Here is a 26,607-nt window from a genome sequence, read left to right as displayed (position 1 = left end):
TATTTATTTTAAATATATGACATTGATATTCCACATTCTTAGTCTGACAGGGAGAGAAGTCAACAAGTCAAGTCAAGTGAATATCAATAGTCCGCATTTCTTCTTCTTTATATGTAATATAAAGAGTTTAAAGAAGGAAATTGTATCAGTTTTCTTTCCCAGTTTAATTACATAGGTCCATCAATAACACACACCTGAGGATTACAGAATTTATGGAAATGATGCCGGATATGGCATAGGAGTTCCAGCTGGAGCAGAAAATTGCCATCACTCCTCTTCCCACTTCATTTTTCCACAAGCTCTTGTTCCAATGCAAGGGCTCACAGAAGAGGCAATTTCTGATTGTTTCACCTTACTGTTGCAGCAGCTTTAACAGCAAACTAGAAGAGACAGGGAAGAGAAACTCTGCTTCTGTTCAACATTATGTAATCTAAGCAATAATTTTTATACCACATAACTAAATTAATTGATGGCATTTTGTTTTACCTTCAGAATTGAGAATATACTATTCTACATATTTAGCCTGTGTCAAACAGAAGGAATGCTTTTGAACCCAGTGCTATATTGTGTTTGAATATTCTGTTAAGTACCTTTGTTATGTTTCTCCAGTACTTATACATCAATCTATCAATTAGAACATAACATGTCCAAAATTTATATGTATACTAAACATTTTTTAAAAGAAAGACTGTTTAATACTTACTGCACATTTTTAAATTTGACTGACAAGAGTCGCATGCACCCTCACAAGAAATTGTGTTTTCTTTTTCATGGTTATATCACTCGCTTTATGCCCAAAATAAAAATGTCCATCTTTCACCAATCCATTAAATCTGAGTTTCTAGGCTAATAATGTGATATTTATCCCTTGCCTGAATTTCTGCCGCCGAACTGATCATTTCTGTACACTGTAAATTTTACCCAATCGTTGTTCTAACCAGTCTATATTTTATCTCGCTGCTGTGTGAAATCTAAAATAGTGTGCCTGTTTTTCTCTGTAGACAGGAATGTCATTGCTAGCATGAACAGGTCAAGGATTGACTTTTTAAAAATAATACAGGGGCTTAGGGGCTCAGTTATTTCTTGCAATTAACACATCACATTTCCTTAGAAATCCAATTTTGGCAGTAAGTTTCCTTCTGCTATTATATCTATTGATTTTTGTCAATACTTTATTTTCAGCATGTATTCATTTGGTATTTGGATGAAAAAGTTATTGTTTTCCATTCCCTTTGTTATGGGATCTTATGCGCAAAAATATGGGAAGGTAGGTAGCACATTAATGTAAACAATAATGCTGCAGAGCTTTTAGAATTGTGCTTTATTCTTTATGCTATACAGCTAATACTCATAAGGCATAGTCTCCATTGTTACCCAAATCCTTAGTAAACCTGCAGCCCTGGTAGCTAGCAAAAGTGTCTTTCTGCTAAAAAGGAGAGAATGCATGTATTATAGGGTATTAATTACTGAGATCTTATCCCTGTGTATCAGTGGCGCTCTTACCTAGGGACAGGGGGTACCCTCTGTCCCTGGGTGCCCCCCATTTGGTCACGTTGGGGGGGGGGCGCCAATATTTCAGGGTCATTTGTGCGTTTTTAAATTTTTAAAGTGTTTTTTCACGTTCCTGCCTGGAGGGGGCACATTTTTAAGGCTAGCGGCACCACAATTTCAGGGTACCACCCAGAGACTGTCCTGATGATACCACCCAAATTTGGTGATGTTTGGTTCAGGGGAAGCAAAGTTATGGACCCCCAAAGGGGGTGCCCCATCCCCATTGCTTTCAATGGGAGCTAACCTGAGATGGGGGCTACCCATTTGAGGGACCATAACTTTAGTCCCCCTGAACATAACTTCACCAAACTTGGGTGGCATCATAAGAATAGTTAACAGATGATACCCTGAAATTCCTTGGTGTGTCACTCAGCTTTAAAAATACCCCCTTCCAGGCACCCCAGGGGAAATTTGCCCAAGATTCCCTATGTTTTTTTTTGCAGTGATTCTTTGCTACATTGTAGCCAAATGGGGAATTTCTGAGTGTGTGTAGGCAGGCTGCACATTTTTTTTTGAAGATAGAGGCACTCAGGACTTTCAAGGTGGCTCCAGGAGGGCATCCTGGTAATAAGCATCCAGGTTTGGAGACTTTTGCTTCTGGGGGTTCCAATTTTATGGGCCTCCAAAGGAGCTTATTTTGTTTCCCTCAGGCCTCCTGCAATACATGAGAAGCCTGTGGGCTGAAGTTCCTCTCAGAACTCTCTCAACTCCCCCCCCCCCATTCTTCCAGAAGCAAAGCTCACCAAGCTTGGGATGCTATTACTTCGAGAGTCTCTTGGAGGCCACCTTGAAAGTCTAGAGCGCCTCTCTATCTTCTCAAAAAATGTGCAGCCAGCGCTTAATATCACACTCAGGGAAATTCCCCAGAATTTGCCAGGGCTCTTCAGCAGAGTTTCTGTGGGTGGGAAAAATTACTTTCCCCACCACTTAGATTCTCTCAATGGGAGCTATCTGTTATGCCCAGATGGCTCCTGTGGTAGAGGAGTTTCAACAGGGAGGCAACTGTAGGTGAGGGATGTTGTTCTGGGTGGGGGCATTTCCTGTAGGGCTGCTGGTGTGAGTCTCCTGAAAGGAACCAGCCAAATTTGCTAAAATGTGTGTGGAAGAGGAAAATGCTGTGGCCACCAAGTTGAAGGTGAACCTGATGCCCACAGCATTCGGCCATCACAGGCAAACTTTAGCAAAGTTGGCTGGTTCCTTTCAGGAGACTCACACCAGCAGCCCTGCAGGAAATAAGTGCCCCCGCCCAGAGAAAGACCACTACCACAGTGCCTCCTGTTGAAACCTCTACCACAGAGCCAGCTAGGCATAACAGAAAGCCCCATTGAATTCTATGGTGGGAAAAATAATTTTTCCCATCACAGAACATGCACATCATGTAGGCTTGATACCTGGCAGATTCTGGGGAATGTCTGAGTGTGTAAGCAGTGACCACACATTTTTGAAGATAGAGGCGCCAGACTTTCAAGGTGGCTCCAAGAGGCCTTGAGTAATAGCATCCAAGCTTGGTGAGCTTTGCTTTTGGAGGTGGGTGAGGGCGCTGAGAAGTTCTGAGAGAACTCACCCAGCAGGCTTCATGTGCAGGAGCAGGGAAACAAAATAAGCCTTTGGGGGGCCCATAAAATTGGATAGAAGCAAAGGTCTCTAAGCCTGGATGCTATTACCAGGAGGGCTTCCTGGAGCCACCTTGAAAGTCTGGTGCCTCTATCTTCAAAAATAAATGTGCAAGCCTGCCTCAGAAATTCCTCATTAGCTGCACAATGGAGCAAAGTCACTCGCAAAACAAAAGAATCTTGGGCGACTCTTTCTTGGGGTTGCCTGGAAGGGATGTATTTTTACAGCTAAAGTGCGACACCCAAAATTTCAGGGTATCATCTGTTAACTATTCTTATGATGCCACTCCAGAGTTTGAATTGGGAAGTTATGTTCAGGAGGACCAAAGTTATGGTCCCTCAAATGGGCAACCCCATCTCAGGTTAGTCTCCCATTGAAAAAAACAATGGGGATGGGGGCATTCCATTTGGGCGTCCATAACTTTGCTGCCCTGAACCAAACATTAAGCCAAACTCGGGTCGGTATAATCAGGGCAGCCTGCTGGATGATGCCCTGAAATCCACTTGGTGCCGCCTAGCTTTAAAAAAATGCACTCCCTGCAGGCCGAAAAAACACCAAAAATACCCCCCCCCCAAAACCCAAATACCTTGCATCTCAAGCATTTGTTCATGTTTGGGCAGGACATCAATCAGGGACAGCACTTTTGTCTGAATGTCTAGCCCAAATTTACCCAGATTCCGCAGCCGAATCTGCTATTTGTTTCATCTGGAATCTCCAACCCTCAAAAGTGATGCTGTTTCAGGGTGGGGGAGAATCCACCTTCAAACAGATATCACTTTCTAATTTTGTTTTAACCGGGGACCCCAGATTCTCCCTTTAAAAGGGTAGATTTAAAAAAGAAGCAAATCTGAGTCTCCCTAGCTTCTAAACTTATCATTGAAGGTGATGCTGTTTGGGGGTGGATTCCACTGGAGGTGTTTTGTGAGAGATGATGCTGACATTTGTTTGGTAAATGTTTTGCTGGGGGTGATTTGAGAGATTTACATGCTTAATACCCACTTGCACTGGCTTGGAGTTGTTTCTCAGACTAACAATTAGGAAATTAGGAAAAGAGTTGGTGGGGAGAGAGCCATATATGTTTTGATGGGAGTGGGAGGTGTTTTGTGGTACAAAAAATCATTGTTTGGTCATGGTGGGGGAGGGTGGCCACCCATACACTGTACAGGGGGGCTTAAACTCTCAGGTTTTGTCCCCGGGCGCCAGTTTGCCTAGGTACGCCCCTGCTGTGTATACTGGGATCAAGATACACATCAACACTTGAAACAAATGAAGGGAAATAAGCTGCTTAAACAAGAAATTTATTGAATTTACAGAAAGAGAACCAAAGTAAATCAGGAAAATAAAAATAGAAGTGCTACAGAAAGAAAATAAATGTGTATGTGAAGTACAAACCCTTCCCCTAACAAACTACATACTAGTAATAGAGGAAATAAAAGGGGACACTCAGAGAACCTGCTCCTTGAAGACAGCAGGGCAGCTCCAGAAAGGGAAACTGACCGAATTGGAGAAGCAGAGCAGACTGGGGTGGAGAAGTAGTTACAAGTTGGATGGACTGAGGAAAAACTTTCTATGCAATCTTGCTAAGACTGAGGAGGGGGAAAGGTATTGGAATATGGGAGTGTTGAAAAGTTTTGTGTATGTGTCTGTGTGTGCATTGTTGAAGGGAGTTCTATTTATTTATGAGATTTTTTAGTTGCCATTCATCCAATGGCAACTTAAAACCTTAAAATAGTATAAATGAGTTTAAAACAAAAACATTGATAGTACAAATAAATTTAGAACAACATAAAATCAGCTGACAAATATGAAATATTAACATTAAACTATTAAAGTACTAAATACATTACTTGGCCCATAAATTAATGCATCAAAACACTTTAGTTTATCTTTAAGTCTGCAGGAAAACATGTTCCAGCATTAACTTTTATGTTGATTAAAATAATGGCCATTTTATACAGATCAAATCATCCCTGTGACAGTTATTCAGTGAAGGATAATCTATCTGCCAGTGTTATTTGTGTCTTCTCAGTAAAACCTTAAATTCAGGAAGAGATGGATGTTTCCATATCATTTATGCTCCTAGACAGTTCTTCAGCAAAGTGGTCTTCTTTGTAAGATTGACCCCAAACTCAATCACAATACACTACTTTCTCTTCCATGAAAAAGGTGATTTTGACCACAAATGCTTCATACTAGTGTTGCCAACACTTTCAGGTGGGGTCTACAGTTCTCACACAATTGCAACTGACCTCCACACTACCAATATCAGTTCCCTTAGAGCAGGGGTCTGAAACCTATGGCTTTCCAGATGTTCATGGACTACAATTCCCATCAGCCCCTGCCAGCCCCTGCCAATTGGAGCTTTGGAGGGCAGCTTAGTTGAGCTCCTTCCCCCTTCTAAACTCCACCCTCTCTCAGAACCCTCCCAAATGTCCAAGAATTCCTCAAGCCAGAGTTGGCTACCCTACTGTATATAGATACAAATAAAATTAACAATTAGCATTTTGTGTAATACAGTGGGCTTTTGTTTTGAAATTTCTTTGTTCAAAACTTATTTCAGTCATGGCTACCTTTCCACAACAGGGAGTAAACCATTTTAAAGAGTTGTTGCAAACAGTACTGCTATAATCACTCACACAAAGAAGTTTGATCCCATAACACTGAAGTTTATAGCGAACTAAAAAATTAAATTGGAAAGGAAACTGCATACTGATTGAATATGAAGTTTGCTTTTTGGAAATCACTTATTCTACAAACCCTAATATGGAATGGTTTTTAGGAAACATGCCGATGGTACTAGGTTTTTCTATCTGAGCTAGTATCCTGGAAAAGTCCATAAATACTCGCAATGGGCATAGTCCAATATTTGACAAGTATTGTTTGATTATTTATTATGCTTTTCCTTGTTTATTCTGCATGAATCTACTTCTCATTCTAACAGTGTAAATTGAATTTGGCAAACTGACACTGAAAGCTCAAAGTTCTTGTCTGCAGATGCAACTTTTTAAATTAAGCAACTTTATGGGAGAACTATAATTTAATGAGTCATCTATTTATTCTCCTTGCTGACACTCACACAAACTGAAATGCAACATGCAACCCTTTCTGAAATAAATCTGATTGATGGTTATTCATGTTTTATTTACAGTTCAATCCTAAATAGAGTTACACCATTCTAAATCCACATGGTACAGAGTGGTAAGCTGCATTATTGCAGTCAAAGCTCTGCTTACAACCTGAGTTTGATCCTGACAGAAGTCAACTTCTGGAATCCTGAACAGCCGTCTACCCTTCTGAGGTGGTAAAATGAGTACCCAGCTTGCTGGGGGGAAAGTGTAGACCACTGCGGAATCCAATGACAAACTACCCCATAAAACACAGTCAACCAATAAACGTTGAGATGTGACATTACCCCATGAGTCAGTAATGACTCAGTGCTTGAACAGGGCACTGCCTTTATCTTTAGATATATGAACTGGAGTATTGCACTGTTAATTTTCCAAATTCTAAGTTTTAAGCAAAAGATTCAAAGAGGACAGGGTTTCACTCAACTGTAACTGATGTTCATCGAGGTCTTCTGTGCAGGCACACATTGGGGACAACAACTGATGCAATAATGGAGTATCAAGATGACAACACTAGAGAGCACCATTGGCCTCAAGAATGTTCCCTCTAGAAACATCCACTTCCCAATGGTTGAAAGTTCTCTCCCCAGTTCCGCTGAGCCACTCCATAATTTTCGCCATGTAGAACTTATAGTGAGGCAGATGGGACCTGCACAAAGGATCTTGATGAACATTAGTTACAGGTAGGTGAAACCCTGTCTTCATCATTGGTCTTCTGTGCATTCCCACATTGGGATTCTAATAAGCTTAATCTTACTCAGAGGTGGGTAGAGTTCGTTTGAACACAGATTGTAGAACAGCCTTTCTCACTATTGCTTTTCTTCTGTCCTGCAGGTCCAAACATAATGTCTCACAAAAGTATCCCTGATGCCTACGTGGCAGTTTGACAAACACCCTGGATGGGCACTCCTCTCCTGAAGGCAGCTGAAGATGCATGCACCTTAGTCAAATGCACATGAACCATTAGTGGACATGACACCTTTGCCAACTTTGCCATTCCTATCCAATGTGATAAGAGTTTGCATATGTAACAAACAAACTTTGTCCTTTCTAAATTGTTTTGTTCCATTCAAATAAAACAACAAGGTATGCAGCCTTCTTTCCACTTCTAAACTAGGCTTTGGAAAAAACACAGGTAAAACTATGTCTTGATAGATGAAATGCAGAAATTGTAGATGAAGTCTTAATACTACCTTCCCCTTAAATATTTTTCAAAAGAATGACTCAATGATAACAGCAGCCAGTTCACTGATTCTCCTTGCTGATGTTATTGTGACCAGGAAACAAACCTTAATTGACGGGTAAGCCAATGAGGTTGGTGAAGATTCAAATGGTTTTCCCATTAAATGAGTCAAGAAAAAGGACAACAGTTACTGTTGGATCACACCTGACACTGGTGGGTAAACATTACACAGCTTGGGTGCTGTGTGGTTTCCGGGCTGTATGGCTGTGTTCTAGCAGCATTCTCTCCTGACGTTTCGCCTGCATCTGTGGCTGGCATCTTCAGAGGATCCTCTGAAAATGCCAGCCACAGACGCAGGCGAAACGTCAGGAGAGAATGCTGCTAGAACACGGCCATACAGCCTGGAAACCACACAGCACCCAAGTGATTCCGGCTGTGAAAGCCTTCGACAATACATTACACAGCTTGCTTAAGAATTTCTTTGTCAGGTCATGTGCAAAACCAGATTTTACGTGAAACCTTTTATGACAGGAATATATTGCAGCTAAATGCATTTTTATTGATGAAAAAGAAAGTCCTTCTTTTCTTTTAGACGGTACTCTAAAATCATGTACTCATTCGTAACCCTTTTCATCTCCAACCATTTTTGAAAGAATACCCACTTATTAGTGTGCAACTACCTTGGAGAATATTCTGTACTTGTATCAACCATTGCCTGCCCTGAGATAAATCCTCCAGGTTGTTAAATACAAATAGTACAAATTTTGCGCCAATGCATTGGTCACCAAAATCTTGCCTAGATCTTCTGGCAATCTCTTGTCCTGCCATCTTCAACAACTTTGGGAACCAAATTTGTCTTAGTCAATCAAATGCAATCAAATCAACTTTGCCTTTCCTTGCTCGGCCTTTGTCAACACCTAGCCACCAGTGGGAGAGGAAGAAAACAGGTTGCCCACTCATTTGATTTGAAACACATCCCCCAATGAATTTGGGTACAACCTCACCATTGAACAAAACTGTGATACCTTTGTATTTTGACTTGTGGCAAAACTGATCTACCTGTGGATACCCACATCTTTGGAATATGTTGTCTATCTACTGCCACTTTAGTTCCCATCTGTAATTCTGTGGTGAACACTCAACTTAACTTAGCTGATCTGCTTTGATGTTTGTACTCCTTGATATATGTACACCCTGAACTTGAACCCTTTGGCAAGCAGATGGCCAAATTGCTGCATCTTCTAACAACAGTGCCGGGAAGCCTGTCCCCTCTGCCCTGTTTGTTTAGATGGACCACTGCTACTGTACTGCATGTCTGAATGTGCACCACTCTCTCTTCCAGATATCTATAGATGAGTTAAGTTCATACCTGGTAACTCTTAGTTCTAATACATTAATATGCAACTTCAACTCTGTATGTTACCAGGAACTGTTCTTGAATTGTGTAAACTTCACAGTAACCCCCCAATCTTGTAATGAGGCATCTGAGGTAACTTTCACCTTATGCAACCTCATCCAAAATTCAACACCCCCAAATAAATGCTCAGGATGAAAAGCCCACTTCAGCAAAGTCTTACACAGTCTCCTGGGTATTCTTAGCTTCCAGAAACCAGTCTTCTCTTACCCCCCTCTGTTCTTTCTCTATGCTTCTTCTTGTCCATTATCTTCTTTGGCAGTTCTGAACTATTTCTCAGAACATGTGAGTGGGGTCTGCATCTCTGCACCTCTGGATTCGACCCTGACCTGGATCTTGCCAATGGTGATTGAGCAGGTGATGCCCCTGAAGCTCCCATTGGAACAGCTACTGCTGATAGGGATTCCTACCACAAAGCTGCCTTCAACTTCATGACTTTATCTCCTTAAGCCTCTGAAGAAAAAAATTGGCATATCTTACAAACAGCCTTGTTGTGTCTCTCTCCTAAACATAGGAAATACAGCAAATGGTAATCTGTGTGAGTCATCTTTGCTCCGTACCAGCGTTTCTTAAACAAGCTCTGCTGAGTCATCCCCTAGCTCTGCAATCATGGCCTCAACCAGAGGAGTAATGAGAGAAAGGGAAACCAACTTTTCCTTTTCAATACTATAGAACACAGCTCAATCACTCCTTCTCCCATTGCGGTGAAAGAGGAACTAGAGGGAAGGCTTTCGGTCATTGGAGAGTGGACGATTGAGAGGGAACATTCATGAGGCTAACAGCTGGTGGGACAACTTCTAGTGCTGACAACGTGATACTTCACCATTGAGGGCCTGCATCAGATGCAGTTCCCAATATGGGAATGCACAGAAGACTGATGATAAATTTTCTATTCTAGAGACTGTACTACTTAGCTCTCCTTCAATCAACAAGACCCTGCCAATCTGCAGAAAGTGAAAGTTTTCTCACAAGCCTGCTTACAAATCAATAGTTATCTTCTTGCTAATAAGTTGGGGGACCCTTGATACCCCCAAAACAGAACACAGACAGTTGCAACCCTGACACATTTTACACAAAAGGGAAAGCCACACATTTTACTGGCACTTTAACAGAATTCTAAATTCAAATACAAAGCAACAGAAATGCCACATTTAATTAGCTCTGAAAGCAAGCGCTAAAATACACCTATATAGAGAGGGCAAGCTCTTACCTTTGGTAGCTATTCGAACACACTGAGTTTTGGTTTCCTATTAAGAAAGGAAATAGAAAAAAAAACAATTAGTTTGCTTCTGAAGTAGTATAATCAGCAGTTCACATCACCTCGGGAAGAGCTTAGAAAAGTCAACAAAAGCTACTGTAGTTTAATTCAATCTGTGAATACAAATGCATTATGCACAATAGGTATTAAATTTAAGGGCCAAACACATTGCAAGATATGCATGGCTGTCACTGAAAACAGCTGTCATACTGCTTTTGTCTGGTAACATGAAATCACTGGATCTAGCTTCCTTGCTGGCTCCCACTCTACAGTAAACTGGAGGAGAAATTCTGAGCACAGTGATGTCATGTTGGAAGACTCCAATAACTATACACTCACAGGGAGATGTTGCCGGGGGGGGGGGGGCTGGGAGACTGGGGGAAAGGAACGTAGGGGGTGCTGTCACATCTACAGAATGATGGGCAAATCAAGATGTCACTCGAGAATTCAGAAAGAACTCTATGGTTTTACATCATGCTATTGACAAGATAGCTATTTTTTTATCTGTTTCCCTACTGTGGTTGCTTGCTGGTAGATCTCCTGGAAGAAGGAGACTTGGCAAATCTACTTGCAAACCTACTCTCCTACCTTGTACTTTAGGCCTAAAAGTAAAGAAAACAGTTAGGCGGATTCTGCATGGCCCAAAAACAGTATGAAAATAGTGTAAAATGGTTTAAAACAATGTGAATGGGTTTACACTGTTTTCACACTGCTGTTTTTGGCCCATGCAGAATTCGCCTTAGATAGGAATCTGTGAAGTAATTAAGTGAGGGTGAACAAAAGAAATGGAACAATTTAAAAACAGTAGTCAAAATGGATACTTGTTTTTATTTACAAAGTGTATTAAATAAAAATTCACTGTAAAAATGCACATAAACAACAAGCTATGTTGTTTCCAAAGTTTTTCACTGTATTAGTATGATGAAAAGGACTGTACACTGGATTGCTTCCTGGTATACTAGTGTTCACTTCTTCCTGGGGACTCACTGTATGGGCTGTGTAAAATGGGCACAATAGTGCCCTGCATTAGATGATCATCATGAAAGAAAAGAATGAAAGCATAGGAATCAGCCAAAAAGTGGAAATGGTATTTCGTAATTCTAGCAGTTAATTCATATCTAAAACTTGGAAAATAAACATTAAACAGTAAATTTTTGATCACTCAATTGTGATCAGAAGAGTACAGGGTCAAATCCTCCGCAATCTGACAATAATTTCATAGATAACTATATGCACTTTAACCACATTGACACCAAACACAACCATGTTTATGACTAATCAGAATTTGCAAATAACTAGGAATTTAAACAAGGATTTGCATCTGGCTTGTAAATGAGAAAAAACAATGTTGCACTTACCAGTAACTGTTGTTCATTGAATCGTCCTCAGTCAGTGCATACCATGCGTGCATAAGCTGGACATGGAGACTTTCAACTAGGTTTTTTTTTTACAAGCAATATCTGAAAAATGAGTGCTCCCCTACCCCCAGTCATATGCTTGGGCTAATGTTTTTTCCTGCTTAAGGACATATGGCGGAGAGATAGGGGGCACTCTCCTTCCAGTACTCCCTTCGCCGCTGCAGGGAGCCACCATGTGTAATAGGTGCAGTCCACAGCAGGGAAAGGTAGGAGGGATGTGTGCCTGCACAGAGGATCACTTGATCATCAACAATTACTGGTAAGTACAACATTGTTTTTCATCATTGTGGCCTCTGTGCAGACCCACAAGGAAGAATAGCAAATTCTTAAGCTGTAGAGGTGGGTATGGAGCTGTCAACAAAATGAAGATTGCAAAACAGCTTTAGCCTCAGCAGTCTCTGCCCTGGCATAGATGTCCACAATGTAATACTTGATGAAAGTCATAGGAGATGACCATGTTGCCACCTTACAGACATCAACCAGGTCTACATTTGCTTAAAGGCCGCTGAAGCAGCCTGAGACCTAGAAGAATGCGACTTAACTCCAAGCGGACAGGGCACTTTGGCCTGTTAATAAGAAATTTTAATTGTTGAAGTGACCCATCTGGGAGGTTACCCCATGACACTTTCTGTGGCTTCAGAAGCAGATAAAAAGATTTCTGTCCCTCCTGAATAAAATAGTTTATATAGACTAGAAGTGCCCTTTGTACATCCAGGATGCACCAAGTCCTGTTGGCTTGAGATTGAGGTCTTTAAAAAATAGCGGCAGGGCCACATTCTGGGAAAAGTGGAACTATGATACCATTTTAGGCAAATATTCCAGACTGGGCCAAAGGACCATTTTGGGAAGAACCATGTAAATGGTGGGTCATAATGCAGAGCCTGTAAATCACGAAGTCTGCGAGCTGATGTAATAGACACCAGATGTCATGATCCTCTAACATTTTAGCCAGGATCCTGTCATATTTCTTTCTACTTAATGCTACTTAATTTCTTTCTAAGCTTAATGCTGAAGCAGCCTTGAAATTGTTTTGCTTTCCAGTTCTCCCTGTACCAGTCTGTCCTTATCTAGTTCTGTAACTGCAGTGTGTGCGTGTGTGGGGGAAGGGATTGGGAGTGAGTGTCTTCATTTCAGTTCTCACCATCTGAGGAATGCGTGTGTGAGAGAAAGTGTGTGAGAGTATTTTCCCACCTCAGGGAAAGTAAGGGGGTGGGTTGTGGGTCTGACGTATCTATGCTGGGGGATATAATGTTTTGCCTGTTCTAATGTACTTAGTTCTGACAATACAAGTCAACAGCTTTTCTATGTTTGCAATCAATAAATAAGAATTCTGCTTTCAAAGTACTGGTTCATTTATTGGACAAGTCTGGGGTTGTGATACCAGAAAGGTCATTTCAAATGACAGTGGCATTAGAGACCGAGAGGTCAATAGTTCGAAAAGTGTACTAGTAAGATGAGATAGAACCAGTGTGAGGCTCCACTGTTCAACCGGGAATTTACTGGAGAGGAACAAATTATTCAAACCTTTCAGGAAACGTTTGGAAAGTGCAAGTGAAAATTCCATTCCAAGAATCCATTCCATTGTGAAATGACTGCCAAATGTACCTTAAGAGTGGAATTGGCCAGTCCAGCACTATTAAGTGAAAGAAGATACATGAACACTGTGTCAACAGGACAGGAACATGGGTCCACCCCTACAGATGCCACTGATGTAGAAAAATTAGACCACTTGGCAGCATAAGACCTCTGGGTCAGAAATGGTCCATTCCCATATTTTGCATGCTTCCTTGCACAGGGAGAGGGAGTCTGTGCCACCCTGTTTGTTGAAAAATTCCAAGAAATAACTTGTGTTTTTATTAACAACAAAACCCCAAGCATCAGTGCAAATTAACCTTTGATTGTCAAAAAACTGAACCAACTGGTTGCCAAACTGAATAGCAGTACAAACATTAGAAATAGTCAGTCATATATTTTGTTTCTTCAGAGCAAAGAAGGCTTGTCAGAGGAGCTATTCTTGCTCTTCTCATCGTCCAGAGAGTAGCACATAACAGCACTCTATCTTCAAGGCTATGACCATGCATATCAGCTGATTCACATACTTTCAATTGTCTTTGAAAATAGGGACCAGTTGCTGGACATCCCCCAAGGAGTCATCATGGCCGATAAGCAATTCTGCATCAGACTCTCCATCACAGTCAGCACATTCCAAGTCAGAAGCTTAAGGGAGAGATGTCAGAGTAGACCATTGGGAAGACAGCTGGAGCGGATCCTATCCAACTTCTAAGCCTCTGAAAATGGTTTGGATTGCTTCTGCTGCTTCTGAAACATCTGGCCCACCTGTTCCCACAAGGGCCAAGGAGGCATAGAGGCCTACAGAAAAGGCATCAGCACACCCCGCACAAGAAATTGAGGAAATGTATGCACACCAATAGTCTGTTGGGGCAACAGAGCAGGCCCACCACCTCCATGATATCCTCATCAGATGAAGAGAACTCTATGTCCCCAACGATGGGGACAGGTTGCATGGGTTCTGTTTCTTTCCTCTTCAAAGAAGAGGTAGCATGGGCCAACGTCAAAGAAAAATGTTGGAGGAAGCATTCTAGGCAGCATCCCCTCTGATTTTTGTGAGGATCCCCCTTTACAGAAGTCAATGAGCTCTAGGGAAAAGAGGACTTTGGACACCTCAGAGGCATGAGCACTGTCTGCATACCAGAGCATATACCCAGGCAAAGGTGGCCCTTTCAGAGGAGAATGAATTTCCTTCAGCATAGGAGATGTTGTATCCTTTGGAGGAGCATTCAAATGCTTAGTCTTTCTCTTAGCCTTCTTGGGAGGAGGCTTGGAGACTGCGGTAGAAGCTGCCTGGGCACCTCAGCAGGCAAAGAAGAGTCATGAACAAAGTCTGCCAAGGGCTAGAACTCCTTCCCGCCTTCTGCCAAATCAGGCTGGAGCAACTTTTCATAAATGGCTGCTTTTGGTTGGAGGCCTTTTCCTGCCTCACCTTGGGGGTAAAGAGTGTGGAGGCCCTACAAGCAGAAACAATATGTCCGTCAACCAGGCAAATGAGGCAATCATTGTGCTTCTCAAGCTGGGACATCTTTGAATTACAAAAACAGCACTTCTTGAAGAGCACCATTTTGAGAACACACAGTTGGGATAATTAGCAACCATCCAGGTACACGAAAAACTAACTCAAGAACTAAAACTCTAACTCTAAACTAACCAGAATTTGAGAACAATAACTAACCACTAACTACTCAAGATTAACTTTTTAGAAGTTTGGCAAAACAGCGAGAGCGTTCCTTCACGGGGACTTGCTCCTTCGCTAACTCACATCCAGCTTCCATGGTGAAGAGAAGACTGAAGAGAGGACTGAAGAGTGCACCCCATCCCTCCATCACATGTTCTTGGACAGGAAAAACCATTATCTCAGGGGCATAACTGGGGAAGTGGAGCACTCATTTCTCAGCTATCATCCTAAATAATCTAGTAAAAAGTATCAGGGTCTGGCTTGACCATGCGCAGTCCCATGTGAGACTGCACAAAGCCCATGATAATGAATGGCTATACCTCAGTCATGAAACATTCTATTATCAGTGCCAATGAAAGAGTAATGCACAGTTAAGGACAACTAGAGAAACAAAGAGGAGACAGGACAAGAGGCAGGCAATATGTTCCCAATTCTTTTGACCCAGTTAAGGGACTAGGAATATTACATCTACACAGGCCCAATGAGTCTTTGTCCTCCACCTTCAATGTCTGCATAAATTCAACAGTCATGCATTAAAAAATACTAAAAAATCATCAGGAAAACCATCCAGCTCCACAGTCAATCTGGCATGAAGTTTCACTAGCTATGACATTTTCCTTATTTTGCTACAATGAACAGCTAATTTTTTTATAATTATAGACATTAAACAAGACTTCATTCTAAAGAATGAGTGGCAAAGCTATTGATAGCTGTGATCTCTTCATAACTAGCTGCAGCAGAAATCCAAATGGCAGGGTAGAAATGGCTTTGGTTTCTTTTGAAAGCAGATTAACCTTCCTGGAGCCTATCAATCTAGTAGCAATCTCCCCTAAATCCCCCCTCTCCCCCTTTCTTGCCCCAACCAGCTGCTACTGGGACACAATAACCAGAAAACAGAGATTTCATGTAAGACTATACTTAATTCCTAAATGGAAGTTTTAAATATCTCAGCTACTGTTCTGAATACCATTTTCCTCTCTTTCCCATCACATATATTTCCATTTGCAAAAGAAAATGATTCAGTGGCAGCAGCATGGGGTTCATCAAATCTTGTTGCTTTTCACACCTAGAGCTGCCTGCAGTATTTAACTTCCTGTTGCTTTGTTCTCCATCAGTATGCATACCAAAATAGAAAGGATATACAACAACGTCAAAATATCAAACCGTGAGGAAATAGCAATGGCGGTCTGCATCCATACCTTTAGTACTTTCACAGCAGTCAAGCAATTTTGAAGCAAACTTGTGTACTGAGACTTTTCACAAACATGCCATGAGCGGGGGAAGGGGGTCCCTTTACAATCAAGGTCTGATTTAGAAAACTTTTTTATTTGAGGTTTGGTGTACAAGGCCCTGAAAAGTTGGTAATGTTTTATTAACCTGCAGAGCAACCTGGACTTTGTTTATCCTGCTGCAATTTAATCTTCTAAATTGTGTGAGCAATGAGAGCAACAGGATGGCTATTTTCCTGGAAATGCAGAACCACAGATGGTTTAATAGTTTCACTGTAACTATTCGAAAGATTTATTAAAATTTCAAGCTGTAATAGTTTTGATTACTCACTAACTATGTGGAATATGAATTATATAGAACTCAGCTGTATGAAAATAAATGCAAAGAAAAGGATTCATGTAGTATCAAACGCAACAATTTAAGCAGAAATCCAGAGAGTCACATAAGGTACCAGCCAAAATATTGAGTCAAGACAGCATGCCTCAGGTGGGAAATTCTGAAATAGCATTAAAGCAAATTACCATAATAGAAATTATTATATTTTTGCCACAAGAGATGTGGACATGTGGCTTGTCTGCTCTGCAATGTCTTCAGACATGTCTGGCCATGATGCAAGCAACACAATTATGATACAGTTTTTTATCTTATCTGCAGCCTAATATGCAACTTTCCTCAGACAGTAGGACTACAATGCTGCTTGATAAACCTCTTTCAAAATGAGGCGGTTGTCAAAAGCTGCTTGTCATGTATCAGCTGGAAAAGGGTAGGATATGAGCTACAATTTAAAAGTTCAGTGATTCATATGTGGAAGTGATGACTAAGGAATTTGGAAAATAATACGTGGGGTGAAGCAAACTGGTAGAAACAATTGTTTCTTTTTACCAGGAAATAATACAACTCAGGAAAATTCAGTGAACTTTATGAGAGGTAAATTCAGGGCAGACAAAAACCACGCCATGTCATCTCTCAGGAAGTAATTACGTTATTTCAAGATCAGTGATAACCACTAGCTTAGAGTACTTTAAAACAAAATGGAAAACCCCATGATTATTGCCTATGATATCTGAATAAAACTTTCAGGCTCAGAGGCAGCATTCTCCAGTGGGCAACCTCAGGGGAAGCCATGGCTGGTGACCTGTTTGTGGATCTTTCAAGGACCTTTCATTGGTAACTGAGTGAAAAGGTATCCTGGAGACCATGACTCTGGTCCACCATGGCAGTACTTGCATTCTTTTCAAGGTGTTCTCTCTAAAGATCAGAGCATGAGCGGATAGTCCAAATTTTCACTATCAATACCTTTGTCTTGATTCAGAAGAAAGCCACTCACCTTCTCAACACTGCTCATGGCTTGAAAATAGATGTTATACCCTTTACGGGGAGTCAAAGGTGGATTCCAGAAGCCTTGATATGTTCTGTTATCACCAACTGTGAAAGGGGCTGGTTCAGGAAGATTACTAGGTGACAGTTCTGCAGCAAAATAATATGGGGAGCCACCACTCAAAGCATTATGATATGTGACAGGTATCTGGTAGCAGTCCATTGCTCCAGTTTCTCGTTTGGTTCGATGAGGATGCAGCTCTTCAACAACAATCTGGTAGGCACTATTCAAACCAACACAAAAACATTACTTATAAGAGCATGTCAAAACTATAGCATACGAAGATATATATTACACTAAATGATACTGCATTCAGTTCAAGCAAATTAGAAGATGAACATGTTTGAAAACTATAGTTTCTGCCTCTTCATAGTTATCTTTGACATGACTATTGCATGGTTGATTTCATTTTTTAGCATTTTTTAAATTCACCCATACTTAGTCCCTCAGAATACCCAGAATACCCAAAATCCTTCTGAACACTGAAGTAAATTTTGAAGCATTACATTATTAAGCAGCCTAAGATGAGTCTGATGTTGCACACAAACATTTATAATCGATTAAGCTTTTTTGCTTGATAATGGGCAACATTATGTGCAACAAGTGAGCACTGGCTTTTAGAGTATTATAGAAAGTTCAGCTTCAAGACTGCCTCTAAGCAGTGCCCAAACCCCCAAACTGCAGTTGTCATATTATTAAGAGACAGAAAGAGTTGACAAGCATTTCCACCTTTTGACCTTGCTGTGCCATCTAGCTCAGCTCTCAGCTATGCAGATCCAAAGTATAAGCGTCATTCAGTAATACAATCACAGATGGATAGAAATCTGTCCACTCCCTCCAAATAGTTTGCCTCCTTTCCTGATAGTTGCCACTGACAAAAACATTGCAAATTGCTGAAGCAGATGGCGTTCAGTCTATTTAAAAAAAACAATCACCAACTTCAACCTCAACTTGCCAATACCTTCCTTGCAATGACAGCTTTTGGTCATTTCTCATAAAAATCTCATTTTAGCAGAGAGTGTAATTATAATTCTTCTTTTCCCTACAGGGAACAGAGGCAAACAGCTGAAACATTAGAGTAATTGGTAATCAGCACTTGGATGTTCTGATAGAAGGTGCCATAAAGGACAAAAGCAAATTTAACTCTTAAAATAGGTAACAGCCGAGTAAGTATTTCAAGTATTTTTTAATCCTCCCTTGCCTTTAGCTCCCAACATGTGTGGGAGCTATATATCAAACACTGGTTGAAAAAACAAGCAAACATTCAATGTAACATGAAAACACTTAAAAGTAGGCAGGCAACTCGCTGGCCTAAGTACAAATAAGTCATATTCTCAGCTATTTTTTATTTGTGATCACAAACACTCCCTGCTATAAAGCTCCAAACAACTTACTTTCACTTCCCACAAAACAAAGTCAATCTCTAGTGGTTAAAAGACCAAACTGCAGATTATCTCCTACTTACATTTCTGCAAAAATTACCTCTTTCTTCCCTTCTCAGATCACTGTCAGCATTACAGCCAGTTTCAAAGACCAACTGCATAAACTCTTCTTCCATTAACACAGAATAAAATCAGTCGGCTTCTAATTTGGGGAAATTCTATAATACTGCAGAACTTTATTAACAGGCACTTACTGTAACCGTACAGTGATACTGTAGGGTGTACAACCATGGAACATAACCGGGATTAGATGGTCCCAAGTGTTGTACTAGGTCTGACTAGCTGCCTTGGTAATGAATTGCTGAGTTGTTTGACTTGGATTATCTGTTTTGACATTGGTTAGGCTGGACATGCCATATTGTGTTGTGGTTCTTCTGGGATTTTCTGGTTTAACATTGATTCTGTTGGGCACGTTGGATGCATTTGGAGGCTTTCAGCCAGTAGCTGCTTGCTCTTATATGTTACACTATTGACTTCTTTGCCCCCAAGAGAAAGCATGGGTGGCTGGGGGCACCTTGTTCAGGGACTCATAGAACTGTTGGTCCAATTTGCTTAAAACCAGGAGGGGAGGGGCTATTAAACAGGCAGCAGTGGGCTCCCATTTTGGTATTATTGGTTTGAAAAACAACCACTCTATCCCATCCAAAAAAATCCCCATAGGAAATAAAGGAACCCTAATTCTGGGGGCCCTTCCCTTCAAATCCTGATTCGAAAACAATATCAAAAGATCTGAGTACTCCCAAATAACAGTATTTATACCCTTCCCAAAATCCAAATCTCAAAAGTTCTGTTGTTTTTCAGGTGCACATCCCCAGTCATGACTGTTTTGCTGAGTTTTTGTGTGTTGGGATTTTGCTTTGGATCAACATGGCTAGTTGGAACTGTCTGTACAAATAATATGTTTGCTTTATTTCCTATCTTATGGATCAAAACAATAATGATAGTTCAGGATTTACGTTTTGTACAAGCAACTGGATTACCATTTTGGGAACCAGACATTTTATGCTTGCCTCTGCAGACACTCTTGCAGTATTCTTGCAAGCTGCCAAGATAAAATAATTGACAAGATTGCTGCTTTCCAAAGCACCAGAAGATCAGTAAATATGTCAGTTTCAATATCTAGCCAGTTTAGAAGAATAAGGACTGGGAGACAGAGGAAGCAAAGAGAAATGTCTATGATAGGGGAAAAAGAATCACTATTTAATGTTTTATTTATTTATCATTCAGTTCAGAATAGCTTTATAGCTTGAGTTTTTTCCCCTTTTTATTATTATTTCAAGGCAGCTAAAGTTTAACAGACAAAAATCATCTTGTACAGGGCCACTCCATGCTGCAGGGAGAATGCATGATTAATGAAGATTCACTGCACTTACAAAAGTAGCATATCAGAGCAATGGCTGGGATAGAATTATTTTCTAGATTTCCATGTAAAGTGAACTTTTTATACGGCCCTCCTCCACCAATTTAAAGCGATGCAGTTTAAGGAAGTTTTACCTCGCCTGTTGTTTATGGGAAGTAGTGAGGCAGGACTAAGATGACGAGAATTTACCAGCTCCTTGTTATTTATGCTTGAAAACAAACCAGCATAGTTTTCAGCTGAAATGCCCCCTGCACACATATACGGATGAATATAATGAACCGATATCCATCATAACTCATTAGCAATATTGTGACATATTCATAAATCATGCTGGCACAGTTCAGTACTGAGGCTTAACCAGTATGTGCTGCCTGTGATAAGCAAATCACTTTTTACATGGCTCACTGACAAAGTAAATGCTTATTCCTTTACTGGCTGAGCAGAGAACCTCTGGCTCAGCAGAAGTAAGTGTAATATCGGATTCTAAATACTGATTCATCTGGTCTCCTTTGTATTTCATGTCTGCCGTTCGGCTTACATCTTCAGGAGGTCGTAAAGAATCCTGGAGATTATGAGATAGCACTTGGCAGGCAAGACATGATTATGTCATGATTAGAACTGTGACTACCCACAGCATGTTGCAATTTAAAGAATGACTGACAGCACCCGAAGACTGGCATTGGATTATAGAACATCTGTTTCAGTAGGCACGTTCATGGAACAGGCAAGGAATATAAGGTAGCATTTATATAAGAAAAGCTAATTTCTAAATTATTACTGAAGACACATTTAAGACAGGTAACTATGCAGCACCCACATTTTTCTAAGAATGCAAACATGTGTGTGTATGTGTGTGAGAGATAAAGATCTGAACTGTAAAACCTGGGGTTAAGCCAAACCAGCAGATTTAAATGATCTTCAAATCTTTCACGTGGTTTGCTTGTAAGATGTTGTTCCATGCCCCCAAGAATTCCTGTTGTTAGTAATTCACTATTACAATTTTTAGAGACAGCCTGAGAAACAATAAATGGTTTACAGATAAATGATAGCAAAAAAGACATGGAGCTGGCATCTAGAGCAGTGGTTCTCAACCTTCCTAATGCCGCAACCCTTTAATACAGTTCTTCATGTTGTGGTGACCCCCAACCATAAAATTATTTGTGTGTCGGTTCCTAAGACCATTGGAAATATGTGTCTTCCAATGGTCTTAGGTGACCCCTGTGAAAGGATCGTTCATCCCCCAAAGGGGTTGTGACTCACAGGTTGAGAACTGCTGATTTAGAGCATTGCACCACATGAACTCTCATTAATGGTTGTCAACTACCAGGTTAGGTCTGGAGAGTCCCTGGAATTACAAATGATCTACAGATGACAGAGATTAGTTCTCCTGAACAAAATGGCTGATTTGGAGAATAGATTCTATGGCATTACACCCTGCTGAGGTCCCTCCCCAAACCCTGCATTTCTTTGGCACCAGCCCTCAATCTCCAAGAATTTCCCAACCCAGAGTTGGTAACCCTAACTCTCATCTTTGAAGATCCACAACAGGAAAGTAAAATAGAAATAATGAAGCAAAGCATTAATTAAATGAGTGAGTTTTGGGATTAATCTGGTACTGAACAAAACATCTGAAAAACAATTGGATTATCCAATACATGTATCATCCTCTGAAGATGCCAGCCACAGATGCAGGTGAAACGTCAGGAGAAAATACTACCGGAATACAGCCATACAACCCGGAAAACCCACAACATCCTTTTTACCGTACATCAAGGGAATCAATGATTGAATAGGGAGACTGACGGGGAAACATAACCTCCAAACAATCTTCAGACCCACCAAGAAAATTCAACAAATGCTACATTCAGCTAAGTCAAGAGGGATCCTCTAACTTCTGCAGGAGTTTACTGTATATCTTGCAGCTGTGGACAAGTCTACATAAGGACCATGAAACACAGCATCTAGACATGAATCAAAGAACATGAAAGGCATTGCAGAAAAATCAGCCAGAAAAATCAGCAGTAGCAGAACATGTTATAAACCAAGCTGGACACCGAATGTTATTTGAAAACACAGAAATTCTGGACCACTCTGACAGCCACTATGTCAATCTACGCCATTGAAATCCACAAGCCATTGAAATCCACAAGCAAATGGACAATTTCAACAGGAAGGAAGTAAGAAACTATGAAAATGAACAAAATTTGGCTACCAGTACTTAAAAACACTAGAATCAAAACTATTGTTAGTTAACACCATCCAGATTCAGGATGTCTCTCTGCAGGAAGCAATAAAATGGATTGTAAATGGGTACTTAAATGCACTGGCAAACTGCTATGCAAATACCCTTACTAATTGATTATGCAACCTCAGTGTTATATACTAATGCGAAAATGGAGGAATTCCACCTAACACATGCAAATCACACTTGCAAACTGCACCTTTAACACTTTAAACAATGGCAAATGGTTCTTTCTCTCACCCTGGGTATTTCACAGGTATATATACTCCACTTGCTTTACTGCTACCAGGTCCTCTGACAATGCCAGCCACAAATGCAGGCAAAAAGTCAGGAAAAAATACTACTGGAACACGGCCATACAACCTGGAAAAACCACAACATCCTAGTGATTCTGGCCATGAAAGCCTTTGACAATACAGTTTTATATATATAAAGAATATATATATATATTCTTCAAATGGATAGTACCCCCCCCCTTTTATTTACCTGATAGGAGCACCTTTGGCCTGTGCTGGTCTCAATAGTACAGTTATAGTTGTGGCAGTTTCATTAAGAATGAATTCAAATCCTTCATAGTCAGGTAACGTGGGTGCTGGTAGGAGAAAATCAAAATTGAATAGTAAATTAAAATTTTATATTCATATACACAGCTTCCTACAATTTGCATAATATTATCACATTTCTGATGTTAGTACAAATATATTTCTAAATGGCAATTGCCACATCTAGTCATAACTCTAGCAGCTGTAACACTGATCACATAAAAGACAAATACACACAACACCAGCAACATCGATGTAAAAGGAGAATTTATCAAATCATTCATACTTCTTATAGCCCTCTTTAGAGGTTACACCCACATAAACTGCAGCCCACTGGCCACATCTATTGGGAGTTCACTGTCCCTATGAAACACATCAATATGTGTGGTCACCGTTTCACTTGAATTAAACGACCTGTGAATTCTGGGTTCTGGTTTACATGCATGGAAGCTGTACGGGCATGGAAAATCCACACACTGCCTGATTCCACAAAACTTCCACAAAACTTCACCCATAAGAAATAGAGTCTTTGAGATCGAATCAGAGATCCATCTAACCCAGCATACTGTCCCACACTGTGTTCAACAAGTTGCCCTGGAGGGCCAACAAGGCACAAAGGCTGAGACCCTTCCCTGATGTTGCCTCCCAGCACTGGTATTCAGATGTTTGCTGTCACTGGATATGGAAGCTCCCTTGAGTCACCTTGGCTAGTAGTCATGCACCCTAGATGCATTCCAAGAACGAAGAACTCTGTTTACATGTGGTTGGTTTGACTTAACACCTGTTGAGGTGTACAGTGTCAATAAGACTGCTGAATAAGAATTCATTGCCTTGCCAACGGGCCTTATGCTAAGATTGTAAATCAGTCCACATAGAAGTCCTGATCATTTTTGTGACATTTCAGAAAACCCGCATCCACTATCCATATGTCATATCTCCATTCTCTTTTCCAACAGAACTGGTTCCCAAAGCAGGCTACAATGAAATTCAACTGAAAGTACAATTGTAAAACATTCAAATTTTAAAACCATCTCAAGATCTCAAAGCTGATCCTAATAAAAACATTCAAAATCACCACAACATCTGTTAACTGTTAAAAACTTTTTTTAAAGGATGCTTTGATCACTTTTTAATGTTGAGAGCAAACTAAACAAACCACCTTCCTCTGGTAGGATATTCCACTGGAAGGAAGCTAGAGGAACTTCTCAGAAGACACATCTCAAAACAGAAACAGGCATGCTTGCACAGTTGCCAGAGATGATGTTCTTCTATCCCAGGGGTCTGCAACCTGCGGCTCTCCATATGTTTATGGACTACAAATCCCATCAGCCCCTGCCAGCATGGCTATCATGGCCAGCAATTGGCCATGCTGTAAGGGGCTGATGGGAATTGTAGTCCATGAACATATGGAGAGCCGCAGGTTGCAGACCCCTGTTTGATCCCATTTCCTCCCAAAGCACTTTGGTGGGTCTACCATTGGCAAAGGCTCATTGCCTATGAAATTAGTTGGGTAAGAACAAACTAGTAGTAGTAGCAAAACCAGCTGCTTCTCCTTGCAGCAAAACCAGCTGCTTCTCCTTACCCAACTGACCCCACTGAAATAGCTGATGGACCTCCTACCAGTTGAAGGCAAAGACAAGCCAAGAGAGGCAGCAGATGAAATACCTGTCTTTGTTGTGGCATCACCACTGTTGGCTTACTCATGCCTGCATAATCTCATTGCTGGATCTGTGTGCAGCACAACCTGTATCGACCCAACAGTAATTTCTCAAGTGGCCACAATAGTCAGTCTACTTCTGCCATTTCCTGAACATTGCAATCTAGACTATGTGGCACTTCTAAGCATTTTTCAAAGGCAGTGCAACATAGAGTGCCATGAAACAGTTCAATCTAGTTATCTCCAAATCATGCATTATTATTTTTAAAAATATACTCCGCCCTTCCAATAGCTATGGAGAGCTTACAATAATCAATAAAACCATGTTGGCAAGGAAAATTAGCAATCATGTCAGTCAATGCTGAACAATAAAATGAAAAAAAAATCTGACTGGAAAAATACAATCACCCATGCCCAAGCCTGCAATGAAATGTGTCCTCCTTAAGGGCAGAGAAAAGAATGTTTCTTTGTTAACAGGGATTAACAGTGATGAATAATAGGAATTGAAGAGAAACAGAATAACTACATAATTGAATCTTCCCACTAGAGGAGGAAAGAGAAACTGAAGGTTACTCTTTGAAGTAGCTAGCACTCATGCATTATCATTTGGTGCGTGTACTTGATTTAATATAAGAAAAGCACACATGATGATGATCAACATGAATGCTCCTGGACAAAATCCCAAACATATTACTGACCACATCCATTTTCCTGCACAGAAATAGATTTCTGGAAAGATGCACACACATACACCTGCAGCATACAAAGTTCTCTTGACTACACATTGAGTCTTTTAAATCAAATTGCTAGTATTTCAAGTCTGCATTTGAACAACAATATGGCTTGGTAGATTAATAACAGCATTTTATTGTATTGTGCATACTATAAGGGTCTTATTTCCACATATCTAAATGCAACCTCTTGCTATACCTTCAATTGTTTTAGCTCTGGAGTGATGGAAAAAATAATAGAATCATGAGACAATCAATGGGCAGAAAATCAAACAAGCTGTTCAAAAGATGAACACTGGTTGTATTATAGAAAACATGAGAATATGTGGATCTAAATTTTTTGCTATGAAACTGCAATGCTGTAAGACCTATTTTTAAATGATGTGGGTGGAAACCCTATCAGGGTTCCTCAGTTTGAAGATAGGGCTCCTTCTGCACATGCAGACTAATGCACTTTCAATCCACTTTTAATGCACTTTGCAGCTGGATTTTACTGTGTGGAATGGCAAAATCCACTTGCAAACAATTGTGAAAGTGGATTGAAAGTGCATTATTCTGCATGTGCGGATGGGGCCCAAGCCATGTCAAATAACTCCAAAATACACTCCGGAAGCTTCTATAGGTGCTCCAGAACAGATGAGCCAAGGCTTGTTGTGCTGGTCGACTAATTGATGCGCAAGGACTCCCTGGGGGTAACATACTTGAAAAAGAAAAAACACCCTCTTCCTAAACATTCAAGAATGTTCATTTTCCTGTAACAAACAAATTTCCACAGCCTTGGTTGCGCATAAACTGCTCTACTTTGCAGGATCAAGGTCATAGTGTTTCAGACATTTATTTCAAAAAGAAAAGAATAGTTCAATTTCTGATTATCAGAAATCTCATGCATTAAGGAATCTGACAAAGAAGGTCACCAAGTAATTAAATAACTTCTTTTTTGTCAGTAAACAAACATGAAAAGTGCATTATCCATTTGAATGGATTAGAATTAATTAGGGGCTTCATTTCAAGTCTGTTTTCATGGAAGTAATTTGATATCTAGTAAAATCTGCAAACACTGCACACACGACATTGTACACAAAACAGACTTATAATCTCAAGAGAAAGGAAAAGAAAATAGGAAAACATTGCTTAGGAAGATCATCAAATATTTTGTTCTTAACAGGAAGTTCCTGAGACACTCTATATTAGCTAGAAGTTGCATTTCAAGCC

General features: G+C 40.5%; 1 protein-coding gene across 18 annotated transcripts in view; it reads right to left on the bottom strand.

Moving 5' to 3' along the window:
• PTPRK (protein tyrosine phosphatase receptor type K) overlaps positions 1-26,607 on the bottom strand; it is a 482,195-nt gene that overhangs the window by 78,909 nt on the left and 376,679 nt on the right. For all 18 annotated transcript variants that reach the window (XM_048491075.1, XM_048490937.1, XM_048490928.1 and 15 more), the window contains exons 11-13: positions 22,952-23,057; positions 17,371-17,644; positions 10,098-10,134 (exon numbers count right to left, since the gene is read on the bottom strand). In XM_048491075.1, coding sequence (XP_048347032.1) covers positions 10,098-10,134; positions 17,371-17,644; positions 22,952-23,057 — 417 coding nt within the window. The remainder of the gene's footprint in view (positions 1-10,097; positions 10,135-17,370; positions 17,645-22,951; positions 23,058-26,607) is intronic.

Source organism: Sphaerodactylus townsendi, linkage group LG01 (assembly GCF_021028975.2).
Source record: "Sphaerodactylus townsendi isolate TG3544 linkage group LG01, MPM_Stown_v2.3, whole genome shotgun sequence".
Taxonomy (NCBI): Eukaryota; Metazoa; Chordata; class Lepidosauria; order Squamata; family Sphaerodactylidae; genus Sphaerodactylus; species Sphaerodactylus townsendi.
This window is presented reverse-complemented; position numbering and strand designations above follow the sequence as displayed.